General features: G+C 36.2%; 1 protein-coding gene and 1 pseudogene across 3 annotated transcripts in view; both read right to left on the bottom strand.

Moving 5' to 3' along the window:
• The window catches only part of GALNT1 (polypeptide N-acetylgalactosaminyltransferase 1), a 127,109-nt gene that overhangs the window by 82,234 nt on the left and 19,270 nt on the right, over window positions 1-25,605 (bottom strand). For both annotated transcript variants that reach the window (XM_079108537.1, XM_079108538.1), the window contains exons 2-3: window positions 13,470-13,524; window positions 5,462-5,707 (exon numbers count right to left, since the gene is read on the bottom strand). In XM_079108537.1, coding sequence (XP_078964663.1) covers window positions 5,462-5,600 — 139 coding nt within the window. In that variant the 5' untranslated portion in view covers window positions 5,601-5,707; window positions 13,470-13,524. The remainder of the gene's footprint in view (window positions 1-5,461; window positions 5,708-13,469; window positions 13,525-25,605) is intronic.
• Window positions 11,824-12,301, bottom strand: LOC306643124 (ubiquitin-ribosomal protein eS31 fusion protein-like; annotated as a pseudogene). The gene has a single exon. The product of its transcript is annotated as a ubiquitin-ribosomal protein eS31 fusion protein-like (transcript).

Raw genomic sequence — 25,605 nt, 5'->3', positions numbered from 1 at the left:
ATGAGCTATCAGAGCCACATTAAAAATTACCATTAACCAAAAGTTGTAGTCTCCTAGCAGCTCAGGAGGCTGAGGCAGGAGGATCATGAGTTCAAAGTCAGTCTCAGGGTTGGGGATATAGCTCAAAGTGTCTGCCTCGCAAGCACAAGGCCCTGGGTTCAATCCCCAGCACCGCAAAAAAAAAAAAAAAAAAAGCCAGTCTCAGCCAAAGTGAGGTGCTAAGCAACTCAGTGAGACCCTGTCTCTAAATAAAATACAAAACAGGGCTGGGGATGTGGCTCGGTGGTCAAGTGTCCCTGAGTTCAATCCCCAATACCCCCATCAAAAGAAAAAAAAAGTTGTATGACTACTGCATGACTTACAGAATCTACCATAATACTCTAATAAAGAAATGGTAATATCCTGAAGAATTACATGAACTATTAATTTTCCTTGGCAAAAAGGCCTGGATAAAATGCAAGCAGCTAGTGAATACATTTAACTATTATTAGTAGAAAGCAACCAACAAAAAAGGTGGTATTAAGTTTCCATGTACTCACCCATCTTTCTTATAAATTAAAAGTGAACTTAGGGTCTCAGAGTGTAGTTCGGAGCTAGAGTGCATGCTCAGTAAGCATCAGGCTTGGGTTCAAGCCCCAGTACCAAAACACACACATGCAAGAGTTTAGGGAAATTTTTGTTTGAAATTAACTAAAATGGGGCTGAGGTGTCATTTCAACAACCGAAAAAACTTTCTTGGCATATAATTCTACATGCAGATCATTTCTAAGAACCAAATCAACTTTGACAAGGGAGTGACAAAGGTGTCTGTTAAAGTTTGGATAAGGGTACCTGCAAAGACCTGTGCATTAAAATGCCTGGTTCCTAGTTCGTGGCACTACTGGATGGTGGTAGAACTTTAAGAGTTGGGGACTGGTTCAAAATTTTCTTTCTGGTGATATGGGGACATGCCCTATATGGGGATGCTGGCAACCTGCTTCTTCCCACTCTTCTCTTTTTGCTTCCCTGCCATCATGAGGCAAGTAGCTTACTCTGCCATGTGCTCCCATCATGACACACTGCCTTGCTCGGGCCCAAAAGCAACAGATAATTTATCTCAGTATTTTGATAACAGTGATGAAAACCTAACACAGTGTTGTCCCAAAGTATTATGTGAGGAAAAAAATACTTCAGTTAAACTTCATATACATGATAATTAGAAAAGTATCATGTTTTAATAAACTTAATTACCAAGAAAACTACTGATCCGCTCTGAAAGCATGAAAGTAAAACATACATAAACTAGAGGGCATACTTTGAGTGTACTTTAATCAATCTTTTTCAAATTTCTAATCTGTGGTTTTCTCATGAAAACAGAATAAAGAGGTACAAAGTTACAACTCCTTTTCTGGGGAAAAATTATTAATAAAGGCAAAAATTTTTTTTCCAAACTATATTTTACCTTATTAAAAGTTATCATCTTTATTGTCTTTATGTAATACATTTCACCTATTCCAAAACCTTTTTTCCAAATATTAACATCTCTGAAACTGGAATGTGGCTTAAAATAATTGGAATATAGTTGCTTTCACAGTGGCATATAAAATAGCTATCCTATAAACAAAGGTATAAGATGTAATGAAATGTAGTACATTATCTCATTCTTTTAAACATCAAGATATCATCTATAAATTTGTTTCTAACACTACTACTTCAATATCCTTGCCAATTTCAACCTTTGTTCCAATCTAATATTCAATTTATAAAACTCTAAATGATTTTAAATAATTCTAATAGAATTTCTGAAAGCTTTTAATAATAATATTTTTATTTTTTAATCACTGGAAACTCTTCTGTAAAGTGTGCCCTCAAGGTTTCATAATATTTGACAACTAGAATAATTTCAACAAAAGAACCTGAAAGTTGAACCATCAATATTTCAATGATCTGGATATGAAGTACAGTGGTAAGCCTGATAGATCAATTCCCACTTAAAACTGTACCTATAAAAATATTGAACACTCCATCCTAATTCATAAACTGAAGGAGTGAGCTAATACTGAAAAGCAGAATTCCCGGGCTATAACCCACACTAACCTTGGTATTTCAAAGAAGCCCCATCTAACACTCTAACATCAGAAGAATTTTGCTATTTTCAGATAGTCTAGAACATAAAACTCAAGTACAAAACTGAGAGAAAACTACTCAGGAAAACAAAACAAACTCCTATGGAATCACTGAGGAATGGCCCTCCATTCCTTAAAGGAAGTAGAACCTAAATAATGAATGACAGGACTCTGACAGAACTTTAAATTGTACAACCACTACAATGAAACTTCACTTCAGGGCAGAATTTTCAACTGTACCTTTTCCCCTAATCACTTCTCTTCCTTTCGATTCAACCTCTTAACTGTTTTTACAGTATGAAACCAGCAGCTCCAAAGCCCTGTGAGAAACATCACCACTTAAGGCCTTCAAGGTTGCCTTCTGGCTCAAGTCTCAGCCCTCGTCTCTTACTCTTCACTGCTGACTTCCTTCTCAGTCTGTCCCACTGAATACCAAACACCTGCCCGAAAGAACACCCCCTGACCCCCATGCCCCGGTCATTACAGTCTCTTCATCTTGCCCTATCTACAGGTATGATGCAAATCCAGCTCTCCTCCAGGGTCCACTAACCTCACAACCTTTTCTGTGAGAATTGTTCATTTGCCCTTTCGCCAGCTCCACACTGTTATTTCCAGACCATTTCTCCCTTATTTTGTGCAAACCTACTCTTTTTTTTTTTTTTTTTTTTTGAGGTTCATGCCACTAGTGTTTTTAAACTGTTATTTACCTTAAGATACTCCTTAAGAATAATCCTTTTCTTATAGTTTTGATACTACACTGTCTCATTATAATTTGCTCTTTCAAGCATTCCTTTTTTCCTCTATATTTAAAACCTCTCTTCTCAGCTAACATAAATAACACATACATACATCTGTAGAAAATCAACTTTGGCTCTATTCCTTCCTTGTAACTCTTGTTTCACTACCTCCCTTTATGCCAAAACTTCCTAGAGAACAAGTTACACATCTTTACTACTTCACTGGTACATCAAATCCACAGGTCTCCACACTTAACACTCTGAAATGCCAGGGTCATTAGACACTCCATTACCAAATATATCAGAAACACTTCATCTTAGGTAAAATCTACACAAATGTCACGCCAGAATCACATCAAAGCTGCTCATCCTCTGGGAGTTCCACTCCTTAACAATTTGTCTAACCAAGGAGACCTAAGAGTCACCTTAAACTTTTCTTTCTCTTATTCCCAATATTCAATGCTTCCCAAGTTACATAAATTCCAGTAACACTTTTCATGTATATGCATTTTCTCTCCACCTCCAGTATCATTTTAGTGTAGGCTGTGGGTACATTTCCAGATTTTCACCATAACCTCCAAATGGTCTTTGCTACCTGTCACATTCTCTTCGAGTCCGACAGCAACATGACCACCAAAGAGTTCTTCTAAAATACAGATTTGATCTCAAGTTAGGATGACTTAACTTCCTTGTTTAAAAATCTTCAAGGGCATGCCACTGACTACAGGATAAAGTTCAAAATCCTCAGTATGCCATAAGGATTTTGTGACATTCATGATGTGGCTTCTGCCAATTCCCGAAATTCATCCCATGAATCCTCCAATCCATCAACTTTCCCTTATCTTGCACATGCTTCTTTCCTTGGTTTAGCCAGTATTCATCTCCCACATCAAATCTGACAATATCTACTTACTCTGATACTCGATTGGAGCACACTGCCTTGTTATACCTTCTCAGTCATCCCAAGCCCTTCCTTCCTTTCTACTCATATACTTCTGTGATTTCTATTATATCATTAGTTTAGAATTATTCTCTCTCCATTAGACTGAGTTTTTTTTTTTTTTTTTTTTTTAGTTGTCAATGCACCTTTACTTTTATTTATTTACATGCAGTGCTGAGAATCAAACCCCAGTGCCTCACATGTGCTAGGCAAGTGCTCTACCTCTGAGCCAAACCCCAGCTCAAGACTGAGTTTCTTGAAGGGAGGAATTCTGTCTCACTTAAGTTGTTGTTCAACCATGTTATCACCAGAACCTAGTACATTGTTCAGCAATGTATCAGCACTTCAAAAATATATGCCAAGTGAATCTTCGTAAGTTACAGGTTCTATTCTTTCTCACTTTTAGGCCTTTGAAGGCACTGAACTAAGGTAGAATGAGGGGAAATTTAATCCATTCTGTTTGAGAAAAGAATACTTGAATTTCTTACTGGAGAATGGTAATACTGTTCTGTGATTTACAGGTATACATACAGGAGGAATAGCTCTAACAACAGTTACAGAGTTAGTGTTTTATTACCCAGTAAAGTTACTAAACAGAGGAGTCATAAAGTAAATATTATGCAAATTAATAAGCTGACTTTGAATAAAATAGTGTTTTATTAAAACTACTGGAAAAAGCAAAAAATTAAAAAGTTAATGGTTAGCCTAGGTATTACTAGCATCCCATGCTAGCAACAGAACCTTATTTAAGGCAAATTTCCCAAGAAGAAATAAAGTGAATTGGCTATATAAATCCATCTATAAAATTTATGGTTAAATAGGCAGTTACCAATACAAATGAATAATTTTTGGATTATAAATTTTGAGGGAATACCTTTTCTCCAATAAAAGTGTAAAAAAAATTCAAATGTGGCTATATACTCAAAGAAAACCTATGCTAAAAAAACTATTATTTGCATAATATTCCTAAAACAGTGGAAGTATTATATAGCCATGCATTCTATTACTAATCAGAGAGTTCAGAGCCTAGAACAGTTAAACTAATAACTCTTCACAGTACAGTTATTTTCAAAACTGAATTTTCTGAGTGTTCTCTGCCAAAATATCAGTACTACCTATCTTGGCCTTCCATATTTTCTTTTCTTCCCCTTGCTCCCATATCATTGCAATGATCTCACTATAGCCCCTATTCTACATCCTGATCCTAAGCCCTCCCCTAAAAGCACTAACTGGAGCTATCTGTAGCATCAACAAAAGAACTCTTCAGAACACATGTATCTATAAAACTTCTTCCCCATAAGAATAAGATCACAGGGCAGGAGAAACATCTCTTGATAAATGATAGTATTTTAATGCTCCAACCAGCATGTGGCATTAGACTAATCTTTTGTAAAATTTTGATAGCTCCCACTAAGAGATTTCCTACATTATTTGCTAACATAAAATAATTTGTAGAAAATTAACTATACTTAATATTGAATGTAAAACCAAAACTTAGTGACTCAATAATGATACTTCAATATTAGAAGAAACCATTAAAGAATTGTTGGAAATATGATCAAAACATATAAATAGGAAGTTAGGAATTATATCTAAAATGCTTAAATTTTATATTATTCAAACTAGTAAAAACTAGTGATATGTTTATCAAAATAGTTGTATTATAAAATATCACTCACCATCCCCAGCAGGAAGTCCTCTCTCCTTTTTCTCATCACATTTGTTGCATTCACTGAAGTAAAGCAGCAAGAACATATCCAACAGTACCCAAATTAAGGAGGTGGCTAAGACCACCTTACAATATGCAAATTTTCTCATGGCACTTTAAGTCAAATGCAAAATTTTAAAATATATATATATATATAAATATACAAAGATCATGAAAATGATTCCAATCCAGTTTCATCAGAAATCACGTTCACATCCTATAAGGAAATAAAGAAAAGAATGACTTAAAAATTTGGAACCTGGAAAATTATCTGATTAATATATTAAGATATTAATTAATTTCATTAATAATATGAAACTTCATGATTATATATATAACTCTTTAAAAAGCTGTATCCAGTAGAAAAATGGATAAAGGATTTTAAAAGGCACTTTGCAGAAGGAAAAGATACATAGTCAACAAACGTGTAGAAATGTGCTCAATTTCCTATAATTAGACATATGAATTAAAACAACATCAAGTTTGCTATTTTACATCCATCAAATACATGGATATTGACTCCCTTTCTATACAACTGCTATATTAAATGCTAAGGCAAAAACTAATCTATTAATTGCCTTGGGAATTTAAACAAGAGGTGATCCCACCTATTTCAAATATCCACATTCATGTCCAAAGATCTCCCCATAGCCTGTACTGCAGCAGTTCTTCAGAGTAACTGTTGTTCTTCTTCCCCCCTGAATCCTATCCTAAAAACTCTACAATCACCAATCACTCAGGAAACACAGAAAACATCATGAAAAAGACAAAGATATCATACAATCAGAGATGGAGGCTTCACTTTGACTTCCCTGATTTTTAGTTTCTATTTCCCACCAAACCATTTTTCATTCTTCTGTTGTAATAGTATGAGAAAGTGACTGGAGTAACTGGCCAAATTTGGAAAGTAAACTGGGATAGTTTGACTAGAAATGTTTCTGGCACATAAAAAGTTTATCTTGCCAGGGGAGGTAGAGCATGCTATAATAACCAGCAACTCAGGAAGCTGAGACAGAAGGATGGCAAGTTCAAGTCTAGCTTGGGCAGTTATTGAGAAAGATCCTGTCTCAAAATTAAAAAATGAAAAGGGCTGGGGATGCAGTTCAGTTGTAGAGTGTCCCTGGGATAATTCCCAGTATCAAAACAAAAAATAAAATAAAACTAATTCATCTTGATAAGCTATGGTGCAGTTTGAGACCTCAGAGAGAAAAGGAATTATGTCATTGTGTAACTGACACCCAAGTTCAAAAACCTGTGTCACTGCTGATCAGGAGAGCGATAAACCAAGGGCATTCCAATGATGTAAACAGAAGAATTATATAGTATGCATGTGTGTTCCATGCTGAGAGCCACATAAGCAAATGTTCTAAAGTGTGGGCTGATAGGATGTAGCTTCTTGTTTACAAGGGCAACTTTATGTAACAAGTTCCAAGGTAGCCAGCAGAGATGGCTGAACAACCTAAACAATTCAGGACAGGTGAGTGATTTTATATATAAAATACATATAGTAGCTCTTCACAAGGTTGCTAGACAACAATCTGAAAATCACCTAAAAAAATATAAGGAATACTTTGAAGTGTAAAATATTACTTTTTCTGCTCATCTCTCTGGAGTCTGATTTCTCTTTCATCAGACAAACATTCTCTGACTGCAAGGTGAGAACAAGGATGCTATTGCCATACTCCTGTCTTAAAACCATGCTAAATCAATTTAACACTTGATACTGTGTCACATGCAGTGAGCAGCTACCCATAATTATGGTAACGGGTAAAAGGATTATAGGGCACAATGTCATGAAACAACAGTTCTCTCCACAGAAACAGATATATAAATTTATATTCTGAGTTATTTCACATGAAAGGTTACACCTCTTTTGGTCACTGGCAAAGCATTTGATTACTCATGAAATGAATTTCAAATGTGGCTTCACGGTCTCTAAAATCTTAATAATTTTTTAAACTAACACACAGTCAGTTCAGTTTTTCAAAGGAAAGCCCTCAAGAGAAAGGAAAACATGTCTACACAAAGACCTGTATGCACATTTTTTTAATATCCCCATTCCCTGTATCCAAATCCTTACAGCAGTTAAATCATAATCAAAATCCGGAAACAATTAAATATCCATCACCTGACAAATGAATAAACAAACTGTAGTACAGATTGAGCATTCCTTATCCAAAGGGCTTGGGATCAGAACTGTTTCAGATTTTTCACATTCTATTCATAAAGTAATATATGTTCAAGGTAAAGAACCTAGCAAACACAGAAAGATAAAAAACTACCTGTAAATTTACTTCCCAGTTAAACTCCATTGTCAAGGAGTTTTGTGTCCTTTCAGTCATTCAGAACAGATAGTAAATAATTCAATTTTAAAATAAGTTTGTAATATCTATTTTGACTCAAATGCTTTAATTTTCTTCAGTGGCTTCATTATGGGGAGCGGGGGGAAAGTGGGTATAACTACAAAGTGGTAACATGAAAGACCTTCATAATCATTCTGCATTTTGATTTTTTAACAAATAATGTGTTCAACAGATACCCCTCTTCCCACCACAACCACTAAGAATTGTGTCTTTTTTTTTTTGGAGCGTGGAGTGGAGTACTGGGAATTGAACCTAGGGAGCACTTAACCAAGGAGTCATATCCCCAACCCTTTTTTAAAATTTGAGACAGGGTCTCACTATGTTGCTTAAAGCCTCATTAAGTTGCTGAGGCTGGCTTTGAAATTGTGACCTTCTGCCTCAGCTTCCACGTTGCTGGGATTACAGGTGTGTGCCACCACACCTGGTTTGAGTACTGTGTGTTAAACAACATCATATGTCTTAATCCTCAAATCATAGATAGCTATGATATCTACATAGAGTTATGTCAAAATGGCACATATATTGCTGTATACTTAAAGAACAGACATGTAACAGACACAAACAAAGGAGGCTTCTTGGTTCAAGATTCTAGGAACTTATCCCCATTCCCATTGGCTCCTCTAAGCACTGAGATACACTATTCGGTAGTGAAAAATGTTTAAAAATGGAAAATTCTGAGAATTGCTGTTTTTCTAACATTGTGTTCTGAGATTCATCCATATACTGAACATAGCTGTAGTTAATTCATTTTCGCTACTGAACAATATTCTATCAGTTTAGCATATCACAGTTTCTTTACCCTTAATAGGCCTTTAAGTTCTTTTCACATTTGTTATTATAAGTAGCATGCTACAACTATACGGAACATGTTCCCTGGCACACACATACAGAAGTATTTATGCAGGGCAGAGGTTGCCCAACTTTTATGGCGAAGGGCCAAATGATAAAAATTTTAGGTTTTGCTGCCCATGGTGGAGCATGCCTGCAATTCCAGGAATGTGGGAGGCTAAGGCAGGAGGATCACAAGTTTGAGGCCAGTAGCAAGGCCCTAAGCAATTTAGTGAGACCCTTCTCAAAATAAAAAATAAAAAAGGCCCAGGATGTGGTTAAATGGTTAAGTGCCCCCTGAATTCAATCCATGGAATGAAAAAAAAAAAAAAATTAGGTTTTGTGTTTTGTGGGTCAATCTCTGTTGCAACCACTAAACTCTGGTTGTATTGTGAATGCTGCCATAAATGAATGTGACAATATTCAACAATTTATTTATAAACACTGAAATGTGAATCATATAATTTTCATATTACAAAATACATATAAAATGTTATTCTATTTTTAAGCACTTAAAAATGTTAAAAACTATTTTTAATTCATGAGTCATCACAATGACCCCTGATCTAGATGCCTGGGAGTGTTAGGTCAGAAGGTATGTGTATTTTCAATATGATTAGCTAACATTGATTTGTTTTCCCAGGTGGTCGAAACAAACTACGTAAGAATTCTGGTAGATGTATTCAATCCTTGGCCAGACTTACTGTTGTCAGATTTTTGTTTTTGACAATCCTGGTGAATGTGTAGTTGGTATATTAATGTAGTTTTAATGTGCATTTCCCCATCATCTGAAATTACTGGTCATTCCATTTCTTCTGTGATGTGCCTATTGAAGTCTGGTTTACTATTCTATTAGATGAGTAGTTTTACCTGTCTTCTTAGTTTGTGAAAATCTTAACACAATGTTGTATCAGTTTTATCTCCTTCAAGAATCTTTTCTTAGTTTAGAGAGAAATACCAACCCAAGAAAACTGGCAGGAAAAGACACATTCAGATAGAGAAATTTTCAAACAAGTTTTATCAGTAGGCAGTATAAGATAAGTTTCAAGTCAGTTTTTTCTACAGTTGTTTTGTTTCTGACTCTCCTTTACCTAAAATCTTTTCATGGCTTCCCATTGTCCTTTAATCAATGTTTCCCACTGTCCTGTTTTTTCTAAAGAACACTGGTACTACAGGACCCATACTTGAGTGAGTCTTCACTAAAGAAATTCCATCTTATTCCATCAAATAAGTTGGGGAAATGTTATACACTTATATTTGCCCTAGAAGATTCATATTGCATACTACTAGTACTAAAGGGTCTGTGAAGTTGTAAAAATTAAAAAAAAAAAAAAAAAAAAAAGAAAAAGGAAAGCCAGGAACAGTGGCTCATTCCTATAATCCCAGTGGCTCAGGAGGCTGAGGCAGAAGGATCCCAAGTTCAAAGCCAGCCGCAGCAATGGGAAGACACTAAGCAACTCAGTGAGACAGTCTCTAAATAAAATTCAAAAATAGGCTAGAGATGTGGCTCAGTGGTTGAGTGCCCCTGAGTTCAATCCCCGGTACCAAAAAATTTTTTTAAAAAAGGGAAATCTATTTTTAAACTCACAACGCTTCACTTTCAAGCATGGAACTTTCTCCATGTACTCTATATTTATTGTATAACTTGAAACAGAGTTCTAATAGCAACAGAGTAGTAAAAATTTGCTCCAAATCCTAAAATTAGGCAATTTTTAAAATTACAGACTGTTTGCTTTTGTGAAACTGATATTTTTGTGAATCTGCAAATTCTATTAAAAAAAAGGAGGGAGGAAATTCCCCACTGTGTTTAAAAGTCAACCACAAAGCAGACCTTCATGAAGTGAAGATTAATTTTGTAATATATTTACTTAACTTTTAAGTTCATATTTCTCTATTCTTGTTTAACATAAGTGTATATACATATAAATCAAATATTTGTGGACAAAAAGGCTGGAAATATAAAAGTCCATTATATAAATCCCTAAAAAGCGAAGAATCTACATACAAACTTCCCCTGAGAAAAATGAAATTTATCAACTATTTCTACTATCTCTCTCTCGGTTTTTTTTTTTTTTTTTTTTTTTTTTTGGGGGGGGGGGCTCCTAAACATTGAACCCAGAGGCATTTGAATACTGAGCTACATCCCAAAAACTTTATTTTATTTTGAGACAGGGCCCTCACTAAGTTGGTGAGGCTGACCTCAAACTTGTGATTCTCTTGCCTCAGCCTCCCAAGTTGCTGGGATTCCAGGCATGCACCATTGTGCCCGGTTTTTTTAAGTTTAGAATATCATGCTCCAAAGAATATATCTAGCATCAAATACTTCATTATTTCATGTAGGATACCATGAAAAAAGAATTAAACACAGTATTCTTGTTAATCTTTAGGGCATATCTGAACCCTGGTGATAACCCTAGCCAAACTCTGAGAACTAAAACTTAGAATGTTCATAGCTACTGGTTAATGATCTTATTCTTCTATATGTTCCAGGCAATGGTCAGGTTGTAATAGACTGTTAGCACTATTAAAAGTAATCGTCAAGATTTGTGACGTGTACCTGGTATCTGTCTAGGGTTTCAAGGTTCAGTTACCAGAGATAATCATACAGCAGAATAAACATACTTGTGCAACCAGCTCCATATAAGATTGTAACACTTGGGGCCATGGCTACAGATATCTTGTAGATGTCTCTCTCATTCACAGCCAGAGAGAAAAGCATGTCCATGTGCTTCTCAAAAGGAATACCTGGAAGCCAGGGCCTGACTTCTCTTATATTCGCCTATACATCTTTTCTCTGCTGTTTTGTACTGTAATCTTTGCTATAATAAATGTAAGCCTTCAGTGCAAATTTATATTGAGCTGTGTGAGACTTTCCAGCAAATCAGTGGCAACTGGAACCACTAAAAACATATCATTTTAAAATGTGATTTGCCATCATACCTATTTCTCTATTTGTCAGAAAGTGATTATAATTATAATCCCTTTAAATGAATAAATCAATGAACAGGGGAAATTTTAACATAGGAAACCTGAAATTGCTATCCTTAGAAAGACTTAATTGGCAAGGTTGCCCTTGGCTGGCACCTGGGAACCTGAATGGTAAAACAGTTTTCTACACTGATATAAAATTTCCCCTAAATGGTTTTGTTTTTTTTAAGTTCATGTCCTTTATTAACTCATACACATTACTTGTCTTCTGGTTTGTTCAAACAGTAAGTCAGACAACACTTGCCACAATAATGTCTGTCAAAGTGGCTGGCCGTGAAAACTCCAGCACCACATTCATCTGAAGGGCACTACCAGAGAAGGAGACTAATTTTGCCATTTTCATCCACCTTATATTTCGAGACAGCCAACAACCTTTCTCTTATGCCTATTCTTCTTGGGAGTGGTATAAGACTTCTTCCTTTTCTTAGCACCACCATGAAGCCTCAGCACAAGATGAAGGGTGGACTCCTTCTGAATGTTGTAGTCAGAAAAAGTACATCCATCTTACCAGCAAAGATCAGCCTTTGCTGATCAGGAGGGATTCCTTCCTTATCCTGGATCTTGATTTTTACATTTTCTATAGTGTCCGAGGGTTCAACCTTGAGCGTGATAGTCTTTCCCTGCAAGGGTTTTTATGAAAATCTACATCACAGTCCCACCACAGATGGCAATCAGAAAGCTCCCTAAATGTTAAGTGTGGATCACTGTGCCTAACTGTACAAACAGTATGATTTATGCCAAACATCTGCTTTCCTTCTGGGAATCTAGAATTTGTGTATGTGCTAAACAGAAGGTGCCTACATGAGCAGCCCCAATAAAAACCTCGGGACCTGAATCTCTAATGAGTTTTCCTGGTAGACAACATTTCACATGTGTTGTCACAATTCACTGTTGGAGGAATTAAGCATATCCTGTGTTACTCCACAGGTAGGGTTCTTGGAAGACTGTGCCTAGTTTCTTCCTCATTTCATCCTTGCACTTTTCCCCTTGCTTTGTAACCTTTTGCTGTAATAAATCTTAGCTGATAGTATGACTATGTGAGTCCTTCTAGCCAATCACTGAACATAGGGGTGGTCTGAGGAACCCACAACACAATCATCACATTAAAACAGAAGTGTGAATTTTTATGAAACAAAATACTGAAGTTCAAATGTAAACTCAAATTACAGTTCCAACACTTACACATGAAACTAGCTAAGTTAATTTACAAAAACCTGAGCTTCTTTATTCCTTAAATGAAAAAAACATACCCACTTCATAGTACCATCACAGTAAATTAAATGAGGAAATGTACAAATACACTATATTATACACACAATAAATACTAAATGGTATTTCTGGAGGTACTTTCTTAGATGAAACAATCGAAATCTTTTACATGTATACTGACACAATGAAAATTCAAATGGTCATTTGGGGTGCCACAAAAAGAAGCTAAGAGACAATTTTTGACCTTGTATCTTCAAATGCTGGCTTTATGAATTATTTCCAGATCACATGACAGGATTACTAGGTAAGCTTGACCAAGTGAAACTCTTATATAAGAATTAGCTTTTGATTTCTAAGCCTGCTCTTCATTTAATCTTCAAATTGCTCTCTAATGAGAAATGAAATTTGTCTTTCAAATTATTAAACTAGGATTTTAGCATAAGCCCTTCTCTTACATGTATGAGGCATAATGTTCAACTAATGTAAGTTCAAAACATAACCAGGTTTTCAAATCTAGAAAGCTGTAAGATCAAACCTAAATGTAAAAAGAAGCACAACCCTGAAGTGATTCACTCCAGTCTCTCAACTTACCCCAAAGCGGTTTTTCAAATGAATTCATATTCCAAATCCACATGTCCCACATTTCCTGTTGAAAAATAAATTTCCTAAAATGAGTAGATTTCAGAGTAATACTCTGTTCCCCCAAAGTTCATATGTTAGAAATTTAATTCCCAAATTCATATGCTGATGGCTTTTGGAGATAGGGTCTTTGGGGAGGTAATCAGGGTTATATGAGGTCACGAGGTAGGTGTCCCCATGATTAATGACTTAAAAGAAAACAAAGTGACCTAAGCTGAAATGTTCCCTTGCTCTCACCATGTGATGCCCCCTCCACCATGTTAGACATAGCACTAGAAGGTCTTTATCAGGTGCTAACATCTTGATATTGGACTTCCCAGCCTCTAAAACTGAAAGAATTAAATTTCTTTTGTTTGTGAGTTATCCAGTCTCAGGTATTCTATTGTAGCAACACAAAAGAGACTAAGACAGTGCTTTCCCTCAAACAGTTTGATATGGGAGATAACAGGGCAAGCTTATGTGGCACTCTATAATTATTATTGTTGTTGTATTTTTGCAAAAGTTTCCAAAAGCATAAGGGGCTACATTGTACAAAAGAGACAAACTGGTGGGAACAAAGACTAGAAAATTGGTCTGGGTTAGAAAAATCCAACAAGGAATTTCAGGTGGACAAACAGAGCTAAAATAGGAAATGTCTGAGGAATAGCAAACAGAAAAATTAGTAGATATAGTTGAAAGGATATATTCACAACAGAGGAATTCTTGGCTATTTTGCTGAAGTATTTGAATGGCCAGAGTAAGTCATTAATTTCTTCCCCTATTTTTATTTCTTTTGAACACAAATGCCAGATCATTACAACTGATCAATCTGTCGTGATTTGAAAAAATATGTATCATTCCCCCAACCATGAACTTAAACATTAAGAAATACAGTGTCACCATCATTAACAATGCAAGAACCTGGGGATTATGAGGAGCAGCTTCTGGGAAGTAAAGGTTCCAGCAGGAAATTCCTTCAGACCAGAGGCCCATGCTAATTTCTGGTCACAGAGTCCCCAAACTCTCCAACATTTTGTGGTTTTTACCACAATACCGATCTTAGCCTCAAGTGCCATCATGTTGGCCTATTTCCCTCAGATTATCCTCTCTTCTTTACTATCCTCTGTGCAAGCAGTCTTTATTCTCTGTCTCTAAGGTCTGGCTTCACTTCAATGAAACTGCTTGTTGATCAAGTCATTCCAACATCCCACCAAGAACAGATGCTTTTCTAGCCTCATTCCACTTGATGTCTCAGTCATCTTAAATTACTCTGGGAATAGGTAGACTATAAATAAACCTCTTCTTCTCATGGCTTCCAGGATCATTCCTTTTCTCCTACTTTTCTGACCATGCTTCAATCTTCTTTACTGGTTCTTCCCCCTCTGCCCTGAGTCTATGCTCAAGGCCCTTGATATACACTATATCTTTCTGGAGAAATTCATCAGTTGCACAGTTTTATCCACCATGTGCTGATAGCTCTCATATCTCTTATTTTCTTCCTGGGGTTTCTGGTTAGACTGCAAGCTTCTCCAGCAAGGGAACTGTTTTTCATACTTGAACCCTAAAACTGTTATGAACTATCTGAAGACAACAGACACTTATCTACAAAATAGCAATTCCTCTCCAATGTTAGTGTTTATCCTTTCCTAATACTTCACTTTCCACTATAGCATCAACCACTAATATATTTTATAATACATTATTAGTTAGCTTGTGAGCTCCACAATTGAAAGAACTTTGTTGTGTTTAATCCAATATATTCCTCGAACATCTAGTGTAGTGCTCTGCATAAGGTAGAAGAGTTTAACATTTATTATATAAATAAAATATCAGAAAACAACTCATGTGAGAAGGACTAAAGGTAGAAGAAATAAAAACATTTAAAGTTGTTTACATACAGAATAGATATTTACTTAATGTTAAGACTTTTTACTCAAATATCACAGTGAAAATTAAAAGGTAACAACTATGTAAGTAAAACAATGTTAAATGTAAAAATCAAAATTAAAAAGGGAATAAGAAAACCAATCAATTGAAAATAAGTAAAAGAATTTAAAACCACAAATATAGAAAGCACAAAATGAAATAGCAGGAGAAAAATTCAATAAAAAGATGTGCCCATTAAAAGATAATTGTCAAGGGCTGTGACAATTGTGTGGCTCAGTGAAACTGCATGTGCTTAGCACGTATGAGTACTTAGGTTCAATTCCTACCACCGGGCAGTGGGGGGAATAAGATAAACTATCAGACTGGATATTTTAAATTAACTTATTAATAAAAGTTATGTTACTTATGAGACACACACCAAAAACAAGGATTCCAATTAAGTTAAAAGTGAAAGCATGGAAGACTTTCACTCAGAAAACTAGACTAGCTTATACTGGACTAACCCACCCATAAACAGTAAATTATGATCTCTGGCCAAAACATAAAACTATTTTCAGGCTCCGGAGAGCAAACAAAAGGCAGAAACTAGGGAGAAGTCAACACCTGAAAGAGAAAAACATATACTAGGTGAGATATGCTTTTATACAACTGCTTGCCTGAGGACAGATACCAACCCATACTGCAGAGTAGCTAAAACTCAAGAAACTGCAATTACATTACCTGGAGGCACTCAAGGATGAGGTTCAAGCTAGCACAATAATTGTAAAGTGAGGAGGAAAACCTAGAAAATGGAACCTTCAAAGTATGTAGTGAATTCTACCACAATCCTTAGCTGAGCCATGAACTCTATGAACACAAGGCAGATTTCTATTGCAAAAGCAATAGTTAGATGGTTAAAATAACTGAGCAAATTTACCACCTGTTGCCCAATTTAGGGATCAGTTTAGAGTTGAAGTCTAGCCAGTTAATTATCTGCTAGAACAACAAAGAATAAATACTCTAGGAGAAAACTGAATTGAGGGTCAGAAAAAGTATTATCCACAATACCCAGTATACAATAAAAGATTGCTACACATGAAAACAAACAGGAAAATGTGACCCATCATGAAGGAAAAGAAGCATTCAAAAGGTAGGGAACATAAAATGACCCAGATGATGGAATCTGTTGAAGATTACAAGGTAGCTATCATAGCTGAACATGATGGTACATGCCTATAATCCCAGGAGGCTGAGACAGAAGGATTAGGCGTTCAAAGCCAGCCTCAGCAAAAGTAAGGCCCTAAGCAACTCAGTGAGACCCTGTCTCTAAATAAAATAAAAAATAGGGCTGGTGATGTGTCTCAGTGATTAAATGTCCCTGAGTTCAATCCCCGGTACCACCACCACCCCCACAAAAAAGAAAAAAGAAAAAAAGTACTAATCATACTATCGTACATAAGTTTAGAAAGTTAATAAATGAAGAGAAATCTCTCATCTGACAAAACTATACAAAAGAACCATGGAAAACACAAAAATACAAAGTCTGAAATGCAGTTTGCTTAATGGTTTTAACAGCAGATCAGAGACAACAAACTATAAAATCAATCAACTTAAACATAGATCAAAAGAAACTACCCAATCTGAAAATATGAAAGAAAATTTTTTTAATAAACAGAACCTCAATGAGCTATAATACAACATAAATTTAACTTGTGAAACTGGGAGTCCCAAAAGGATAGTATAAAGTGAACCCTAAAGAAGATAAATGTAAGAAAGTAATGAATCCTATAATTAGACATCATATTTAAACTGTTAAAAATCAAAGATAAAGAAAAAATCTTGAAAGCAGCCAAAGGGAAACTTGACATTTTATATATGGGGGGAAATAGCTGACTTTTCTACATGAAACAAAAGACATTTTCATGTAAAGAAATGCCAAGACAACTTATCTCTGCCTTGCACTGTAAGAAATGTTAAAGGTTCTTCAAGTAGAAAGGGACTGACTCCAGAGGAGGCTGTAAGAATAAATGAATGAATAACATAAAAAATATATAAATATACAACTAAATTAAAAAGTCTACTTTCCCTTTTTCTTTTTTTTTTTTTTTTTTTCAGTGCTGGGGATCAAACCCAGGGCCTTGTGCTTGCAAGGCAAGCACTCTACCGACTGAGCTATCTCCTCAGCCCCTTAATTTCTAAAAGACATATAACTGGTAAAAACAAAAATTATAGCTTTGCACGATTTAATTTATTAACATGAAGATGTAACACATGACAAAATTAGAGCAAAGGGGAGAAGTGGGGGAAGTTCAACTACACAGTTGAAAGGGATTTACATATTATGTAATACAGTACGACTCAGTACCCATTAATGATATTTAAAGCTTAAAAAAAAAAAAAAGAAAAAAAAATCCTCCTGGGAAATTAAAATAGGAAAGCTCTTTGTTAACCTGATGAAGGATACCTGCCCCCTGCCCCAAATCTACCATTAAAAACATAGAAAACATTTACTGATAAAGTGTTGGAAACATTACCTTAAAAGTTAGGAAAAAGACAAAGATGCTTTCTATCACTTTCTTATGTCTACAGTGTACTAGAGCTCCTACTCAGCACAGTAAAACAAACAAACAACAAAAAAAGAAACAAAAGATTTAAGAATTAGTAAGAAGAAAACAAAATACAAAAAAAAAAAAGAAAAAAATCAGATAAAAAAAAATCCAAGGGAAAAAAGACTATTAGAATTTACAAGATCAACATACAAAATTTAACTGAATTACATGGTACAAACTAAAATAATACATACAACTGGAATGTGCACTTCAGTAAAGCGGTAAATTCTCTATGTACTTAACGTTTCCAATCAAAAATGTCAACATACTTCTTTACAGAACTTTAAAAGTAGATTCTAAAACCACATGGAAAATGGCCAAGAAAGTCATTAAAATTTTGAACAAAGTGAGAGAACGCAAACATATCGAGCAATGAATAAGTCAGTTGATACACGAGACTGAATAACAGACCAACAAAACAGAACAGAGCCCACAATCTGACCCATATGAATATGTGAACTTGATATATGACATAAATGGAACTACAAATCAGTGTGAAAAGGATAGGCTCTTCGAAAAATATTCATCCATGTGTAAAAATAAAATTCTTACTTTATACCATACCAAAAAAAAAATCAGTTCCATGCAAATTAAAAATTTAAGAATATATATCTCTCCAAAACTTTAAAATATTGGCCTATAGTTCCCTGTAACTGGGTAGGAAAGAATTTCTTAAATAGCAATAAAAGAGAAGAATAATTTCTACTATACAAAAATAATATTTTTAATACAACCAAAGACATAACAGACAGTTAAAAGTGGCCAAAGATATGAAGAAAATGTCCACAAAACAAATAATCAACAAAAGATTAGTGTCAGAATGTATTCAAAACTTCTCTAAATTAAAACAAACAATAAACAAGAATGCACACAACTGAAAATGGCCAACAGGTATGAAAGGGCAAACTATAGACAAAAAAAAAAAAACAAAAAACAGAAATAGCCAATGACATATATAAAAATATGTTCAACCAGGCACAGTGGTGTGGGTATCCAATTCAGGAGATTGACACAGGAGGATTGCAAGTTAAAAGCCAAGCCTCAGCAACTTAGCAAGATGCTGGCTCAAAATTAAAAAAATAAATAAAAGGGCTAGGGATGTAGCTCAATGGGTAAGTATCCTTGGGTTCAATCCCAGGTAAAGGGGGGAGGGGTGTTTTCAACCTCAGTAGTATTAGGAAAATGAATTTAACATCATCAGATTAATAAAAACACAAATATTAGTAGGGAATAAAGAAACGGAACACTCATACATTATTGTTCGAAGTGTAGTTTGGCACTGCCACTTTGAAGGGTGATTAGCAAAGCTGAACAAAATACTACCCTATCACTCAGTAATTCTACTTCTAGATTCATACCCTGAAGAAACTCTTCCATGTGAGTATAAGTAGACATGACTGCACCATTGTTTATAATGACAATAAATAAATAAATATGAACTGTTACAGAATACTAAATGTACATCATGAAGAAAATGATAAATGAACTGTATTATTACAGAGCACTACAGAGTGATTAAAATGAATAAGCTAGAACTACATCAATATGAGTAAAAAACACTGAATGAGGGGAAAAAAAGTAACTTGCAGGATACATACAGCCTATTCCATTTATATTATAGTTTTAAAACAAGACATACTGCTTATGGGCACAAATATAAATTGTAAAGATAGAAGAAGGCATGTTAGTGGTTATTGTTGAGGAAGAAAATGGCTTAAAATATATTAAAACTTTTTTTGTAGAAAACATCTACATTATGGCAGACTCCTACTTGTTCACTTAGTATCTACTTTCTTTCTTGTCCTTTCTTAGCAATCAAACTGTTATTACTAAAAGTGGCAATCTATATCTCCTGACCTGCCTTGCAGATTAGGGTGGCCACTAAGATAAAATCAGAAGTCATTGGATAGGGCTCTGGGAAAGATATTTAAAGGAGACAGACTTCACTGGAAGATGGGCCCTTTTGCCCTTACTCCTTCCTTGAAACTGCTCCCTGGAATGTGAACACAATGGATGAAGCTGCAAGGACCTTCTGTACAATCATGTGATAACCATGAGAGGGAAAGTCACAAGCTAAAAAAAGATAAAAGAAGCTGGTCCTTGACAATCACACAGCTACCATATGGAGAGTGGGGGGACTGGACTTTAGTTTGTTTTAAAGCACCTTTCTGTGGGGAAAGAAGGAATGCTGAGATCTTTCAGATGCAACCAAACCTAATCCTAACTGACACAGGATGAAATAAGGCAATATGTTAAGATAAGACAGGGGAGAAGACACATGACTCATTCCTTATCTTCAACTAACTGGGCTTTTCTGTAGGTTTTTATCCTTTATTTTAAAAACCTTTCACTTCTCAGATTTTGAACAGCAATTCTCAAACATTACCCAAAACGTCCACTGGTCAGCATATCAAGCTAAGAGCAAAGACAACACATATATATACTCTGAGGTGGTCAACCAGAGTGGATAAAGAATTCACTAAGAACTTGCCAACTACACTGTAGAGAGAAAAGCTGCCACTGCCAGTTTGGATAACGAACAAGACTGTAAGATCCCACAGTCTCTTGGCACTGGACTGGGGATGAAAAAGACCAAAAACAATGTGCAGACTAAATGGAAATCTGTTGTCACTCCTTTTCCCCTATTTTTCCTTCTCCATGCACTTCCCAGAGCTCAGTCCCATACTTTTCTTCCTCAACAGGATCACCAAGGAGAAGGGAAAAAATTATCAAAGGGCAGTGGTTCCCTTAGATGAAATTTTGGTTGTCTTTCACAATCATAAACATGAAACTTCCTCTAAACTAATTCCACCATTGTGTGATGTGAGCCAGGCCCTGCCAAGCTCTGGGCTGCGGAGGGATACAGTCGCTCTCAGGACCTTCGGGGCAAAGCCTCCTGGCCCTGCCTGGTCACCGTGGCACCCAGGCCCTGGCCCCTTGCCACCTCCGGTGGGTAAGTGCCGCGATGTGGTGGAGACTCCCCGCATGCCAGCTGGCCCTGGGAAGGTCCTGTTGTCCTGCAAGTTTGTCCCACCTGGGCCCATGCCTGCCACGGCTTCCCGCCAAGCCAGCAGCTTGCGCTCCGCCTTCCCAAGTAGTTCGGCCTCCCATCCCTGCCCCGGGCCAGGTGGCGGGGCGCTGGTGGTCCCTGCCGCTTCCCTCCAGGGGCAGCCCTAGCCCTGCTGCGGGCTGTTGGACCAGGCGTTCCAGGCCCCGCCCTGCCAGCCAGCTCCCCGGTCAGTGAGGCACAAGTGCGTTTCTTTTCATCAGAGGGAGAAGTATCTTGCGTTGGCTGCTGACTCTCCCTGTGTGTAGCACATTGTCTGGGTGACTGTGTCCAGCTTTATTGCTCGTTGTTTCTATGCGAAAGAAGATTCTTAACGAAGGGAAAACAACAGCAATAACATTCGTATCTGTGAAGCAGCTAACCCGTCCCGACGCCCTGCTTTCCTACAGAAAGCCAGTGTAGAGCAGCTGACGTGTATATACTTACTGTCTCATTTTACACCTTTGTAATATACCTGTATATGGTGGTTCCTTTTTCAGAAACTTTTCTTATCTGTTAGTTGTCTTATTTTCTGGGTTGTTTTTAACTGAGGAAAAAAATGCTCCTCTGCTAGAGGGGACGGAGCAGCCCCTGGGCTGTGCCTCCGGCCAGCCCTCCTGGCCCCTAGGACCCAGGTCTGGGGACCCTTGACACCCGCCCTCACCCCCCAGACGGGGGAGGCGCCCCTTCTCCCACTCAGGATTCTCATGTTTTTCGATTAAGGAAGCAGACCCCCACCTCTACCTTTACAACCTGCATCCCGCACCCAGTGTCCCACGCTGCTGCTAATGACAATACGATGGCTTACTTTGCTACTGGAAAACTATTTTTATGTAATTAATGTATGCTTTCTGGTTTATGAATGCCTGATTTTAAAAGGAAGAAAAAAAAAACTGTGTGATGTTTCTTGGATATTAAGTGGCCTTTTGAGATCTAAAGTTTTCAAATTCACTCAAAAACAAAAACAAAAATTTGGGATGGGGTAGATTTTTTATTTTGGCCCAAGATAATAGCCAGAAATATTTAGTTACCACTGAAAACACAAAACAAAGAAACTGTTCATCTGTAAGCTTGGTAGATAGTATTCTAGTTAATTACGAATTCAATTTCACAAATTTATCACAGTACCACACACTATAAAAAGCACATATCCCTCATTTTCTTTCCTTAACTAGCCATCAATTTGGTATTCTGGTTCTTATACTGTTGTTTTTCTTCATTTGGTTTCTTTCTTATTTAGTTTCTCCCTAATGCCATTTAACTTTTACTAGTTTATGACCTTAGTGGTTGTTTGAATTCTCTCTTGCTGATCTTTCTGTCAATAGCTACCACCTGCCTCATTTCCTCCTTTCATCTTCTCTGTAGTCTCAGCTATATCTCTGTGGTCTCAAGCTTCTGCATTCATACTAGTTAAGATCCCTTTTAGGGAATGACATTTCAGTATTTTTTACTGTTTTTTTTTTTTTTTTTTTTTTTTTAGCTTTTTGGGGAGATTATAGGATCTGCTTCCTGCTCTGAAACAAACAAAAATAGTGCAATTAAGCTGTTATTTACTCAACAATGTAATAGGAAATTAAGTAAATTGTTGAAAGTCCCCTCAAAATCTTGCTGTTTAATTCACATCAATAACTCAAAACATTTCATTTGCATTATTTTTTTTAAATTTCATCTAAATTCTCAAAATTGTATGTTACTAAAAAAAAAACCTCTAAACCCTTAGGTTAGCTCTCCCTTCCTTATTAAAAACCCTAAGAGGTTACACGTTTGTCTTTTTACCATTAAAAATGTTCACTAAAAAATAACTTTTGCAGATGACATTCTCCACTTGTTTCAGAGAACATAATTAAGTTCACCCAAAGCAGTCTATTCCAAATACAAATATTATACTGTAGACTAGTCTCAAGCTTCCTCCTTATAACCATAAAGTCAAGGGAAATAACTACAAAAATTTTAAAGATATATGTAAGCATTTTCAAAAAGCATACTTTTTAATAAATATAAAATAACATTTCAGTTTTCAGTCCTCTAACAGCACTGCATATAATGCTATGCCACTGAATGAGAAAGTTCAGAGAATAGTTACATGTAACTGTAATTTTCAGTTCTGTATTTTACTGTGCTGTTAATTGTACTGCTGCCCTATACACTTAAGTGTTTTATTCTTAAAACAAACCAAAAAAAAAAATAGCACAGAAGTCTTAAAAGAGATGAAACGTTCACCTGATATAGCAAAGTTTATGGTTTCATTATAAAGAATCCTAATCTTGAGGGAGAGTTATAAAAAAGGAGGAGGAAAAGAAAAATACTAAAAACCAGGTATTTTACTCTTCCTAAGCAGAACTTTTTCATAAAAACCAATGTAATGTGTGGGCCTTGTGTCACTTCTGAATCTATAAACCTACTTAAACAGACACTTTAGGGACCACTGGGGAAATCTGATAAGGGATTAGATATTAGATACTACTAAGGAATTACTCTTATTTTATTAAGAATAACAGAATTGTGCTGGGCTTGGGGGCACATGCCTATAATCCCAGCAACTCAGAAGGCTGAGGCAGGAGGATCACAGATTCAAGGTCAGCCTCAGCAACTCAGCAAGACCCTCAGGAATTTAGTAAGAACCCTGCTGCAAAATTAGAACTTAAATGAGCTGGGGATGTAGTCCAGTGGTAAAGCTCCCCTGGGTTCAACATGCAGTACCAAAAAATTTAAATAAATAAATAAAATAATAAAAAATGGCTTTGTAGTCCTATTTTTAAATGTTCTCATATTGGGGCTGGGGAGGTGGCCCAATAGTACAGCACTTGCCTAATATGTGAAGCCTTGAGTTTAATACCCAGCACTGGGTGGGGGATTTTCACTTTAAAAGATTCATACTGAAGAATATTAGAATAAAATGATTACCACTTTAAAATACTTGCTCTTGGGCTAGGGGAGAGGAGAAGAGATTGAGGGGTGAAGCACAAAGGGGTAAAATCTTGGTTTCTGTTGAATCTGGAGGATGGTTCCTCCAGGTTTAAGTTTATTATACCCTCCACATTTATGTATGTTAGAATTTTCTAAAACACAAAGTTAAAGATATAACTTAAATGTGTTTCAAATAGCTAAAAGCTAAATTAAGACTACCAATGGATTTAATATCCTACTTTGGCAGGCCGAGTATTACAAACACTAGTTTTCCATAAACTCGGGACATGCACATATTCACTCACTTAACTTCGTTTTATCAGACCCTGGGAGAACAAAGATAAGTTAGACAACATCGCTGTTCTTAGGAAGGACAGAGTAAAAATGAATTCTAGATGTTTTAATAGAAGGGTATGGAGAATAGCAGCAAGACAGAAGATGGAAGGGGAAACTGTCTGAATGGCTACAATGTGCCATAGGTATTATATTTACATATCACTGCTATTCAAATGGGAGTGAAATTACTCAGGAAGTTTTGTTTGTTTTCATACCAGACCTCATCCCAGCATAATAAAATCAGAATATATGGATACAGGATTCTTCCATGAATAATTATTCATTAGAGAATTTCACCCTAACAACAACCCTTCAAAATGGGTTTTATCTTCATTTTCAAGCTGAGGAAGCTGTACAGTCAGAAGTTTTAGGGGTGATTAGAACATTGACATTTACAGAACTGGACGGTCTTAGAAGTCAGAGGAGACTCTGGAGAGTGGTGTCTAAAACAAAAGGACAAGCCGGGGTGGTGGTGTACAACTGTAATCCCAGTGGCTCGGGAGGCTGAGGCAGCATGATCTCAAGTTCAAAACCAGCCTCAGCAATAGCAAGGTGCTAAACAACTCAGTGAGACCCTGTCTCTAAATAAAATACAAAATAAGGCTGGGGATGTGGCTTAGTGGTTGAATGCTCCTGATTTCAATTCCTGGTACCCAAAAACATAACATAACATAACATAACATAACATAAAATATAAAATTAAAAAAACAGAACAGAGTTCTGAGACAGGAGTTATGGACACTGCTAAAGAGAAAGATTAAGTGACAACAGAAACTTGTTTCAGCCAGGTATTCAGCAAGCAACAGTGAGTTTGGTGATTTAAGTGCACCCCTAAAAATATCAGAGGGGCTTACAAACTGTGGTAAGTAAAGAAAATTAAACATTACTCAAGACTTTAGGGTGAGGATATTTGAGGGCTGAGGACTAGTCACATATTACCTATACACGATACAAATCTGGATAAAAAAGTAATCTGCAATTCCCAAAGCAATAAAGAATATCTTTTTAAAAACAGGATGTAAGTTAAAGGAAGACAATTAAAGTATAACAATCACTGAGTACTTAATATATACTAAGCACTTTAACTGGTACCATATTACATAATCCTTTCAACAACCTAATGAGGTAGGTCTTCCATGCTCACCATCTTACAGACATGAAATAACACTTTGGCATAGAACGCTCCCCATGCCACACCTGGCTCTGCTGGCTTTGTACATCTGTCCGTGCCCACCATGGTCAACATCTGGAAGCTGATAGGAAGATGGCACCTTATAGTCAGCAAAGACGGATGGATATACATGAAGCAAGTAGGAGTGGTACAGCTGATAGAATGCCTGCAACT

Source organism: Sciurus vulgaris, assembly GCF_902686455.1.
Source record: "Sciurus vulgaris genome assembly, chromosome: 13".
NCBI lineage: Eukaryota > Metazoa > Chordata > Mammalia > Rodentia > Sciuridae > Sciurus > Sciurus vulgaris.
This window is presented reverse-complemented; position numbering and strand designations above follow the sequence as displayed.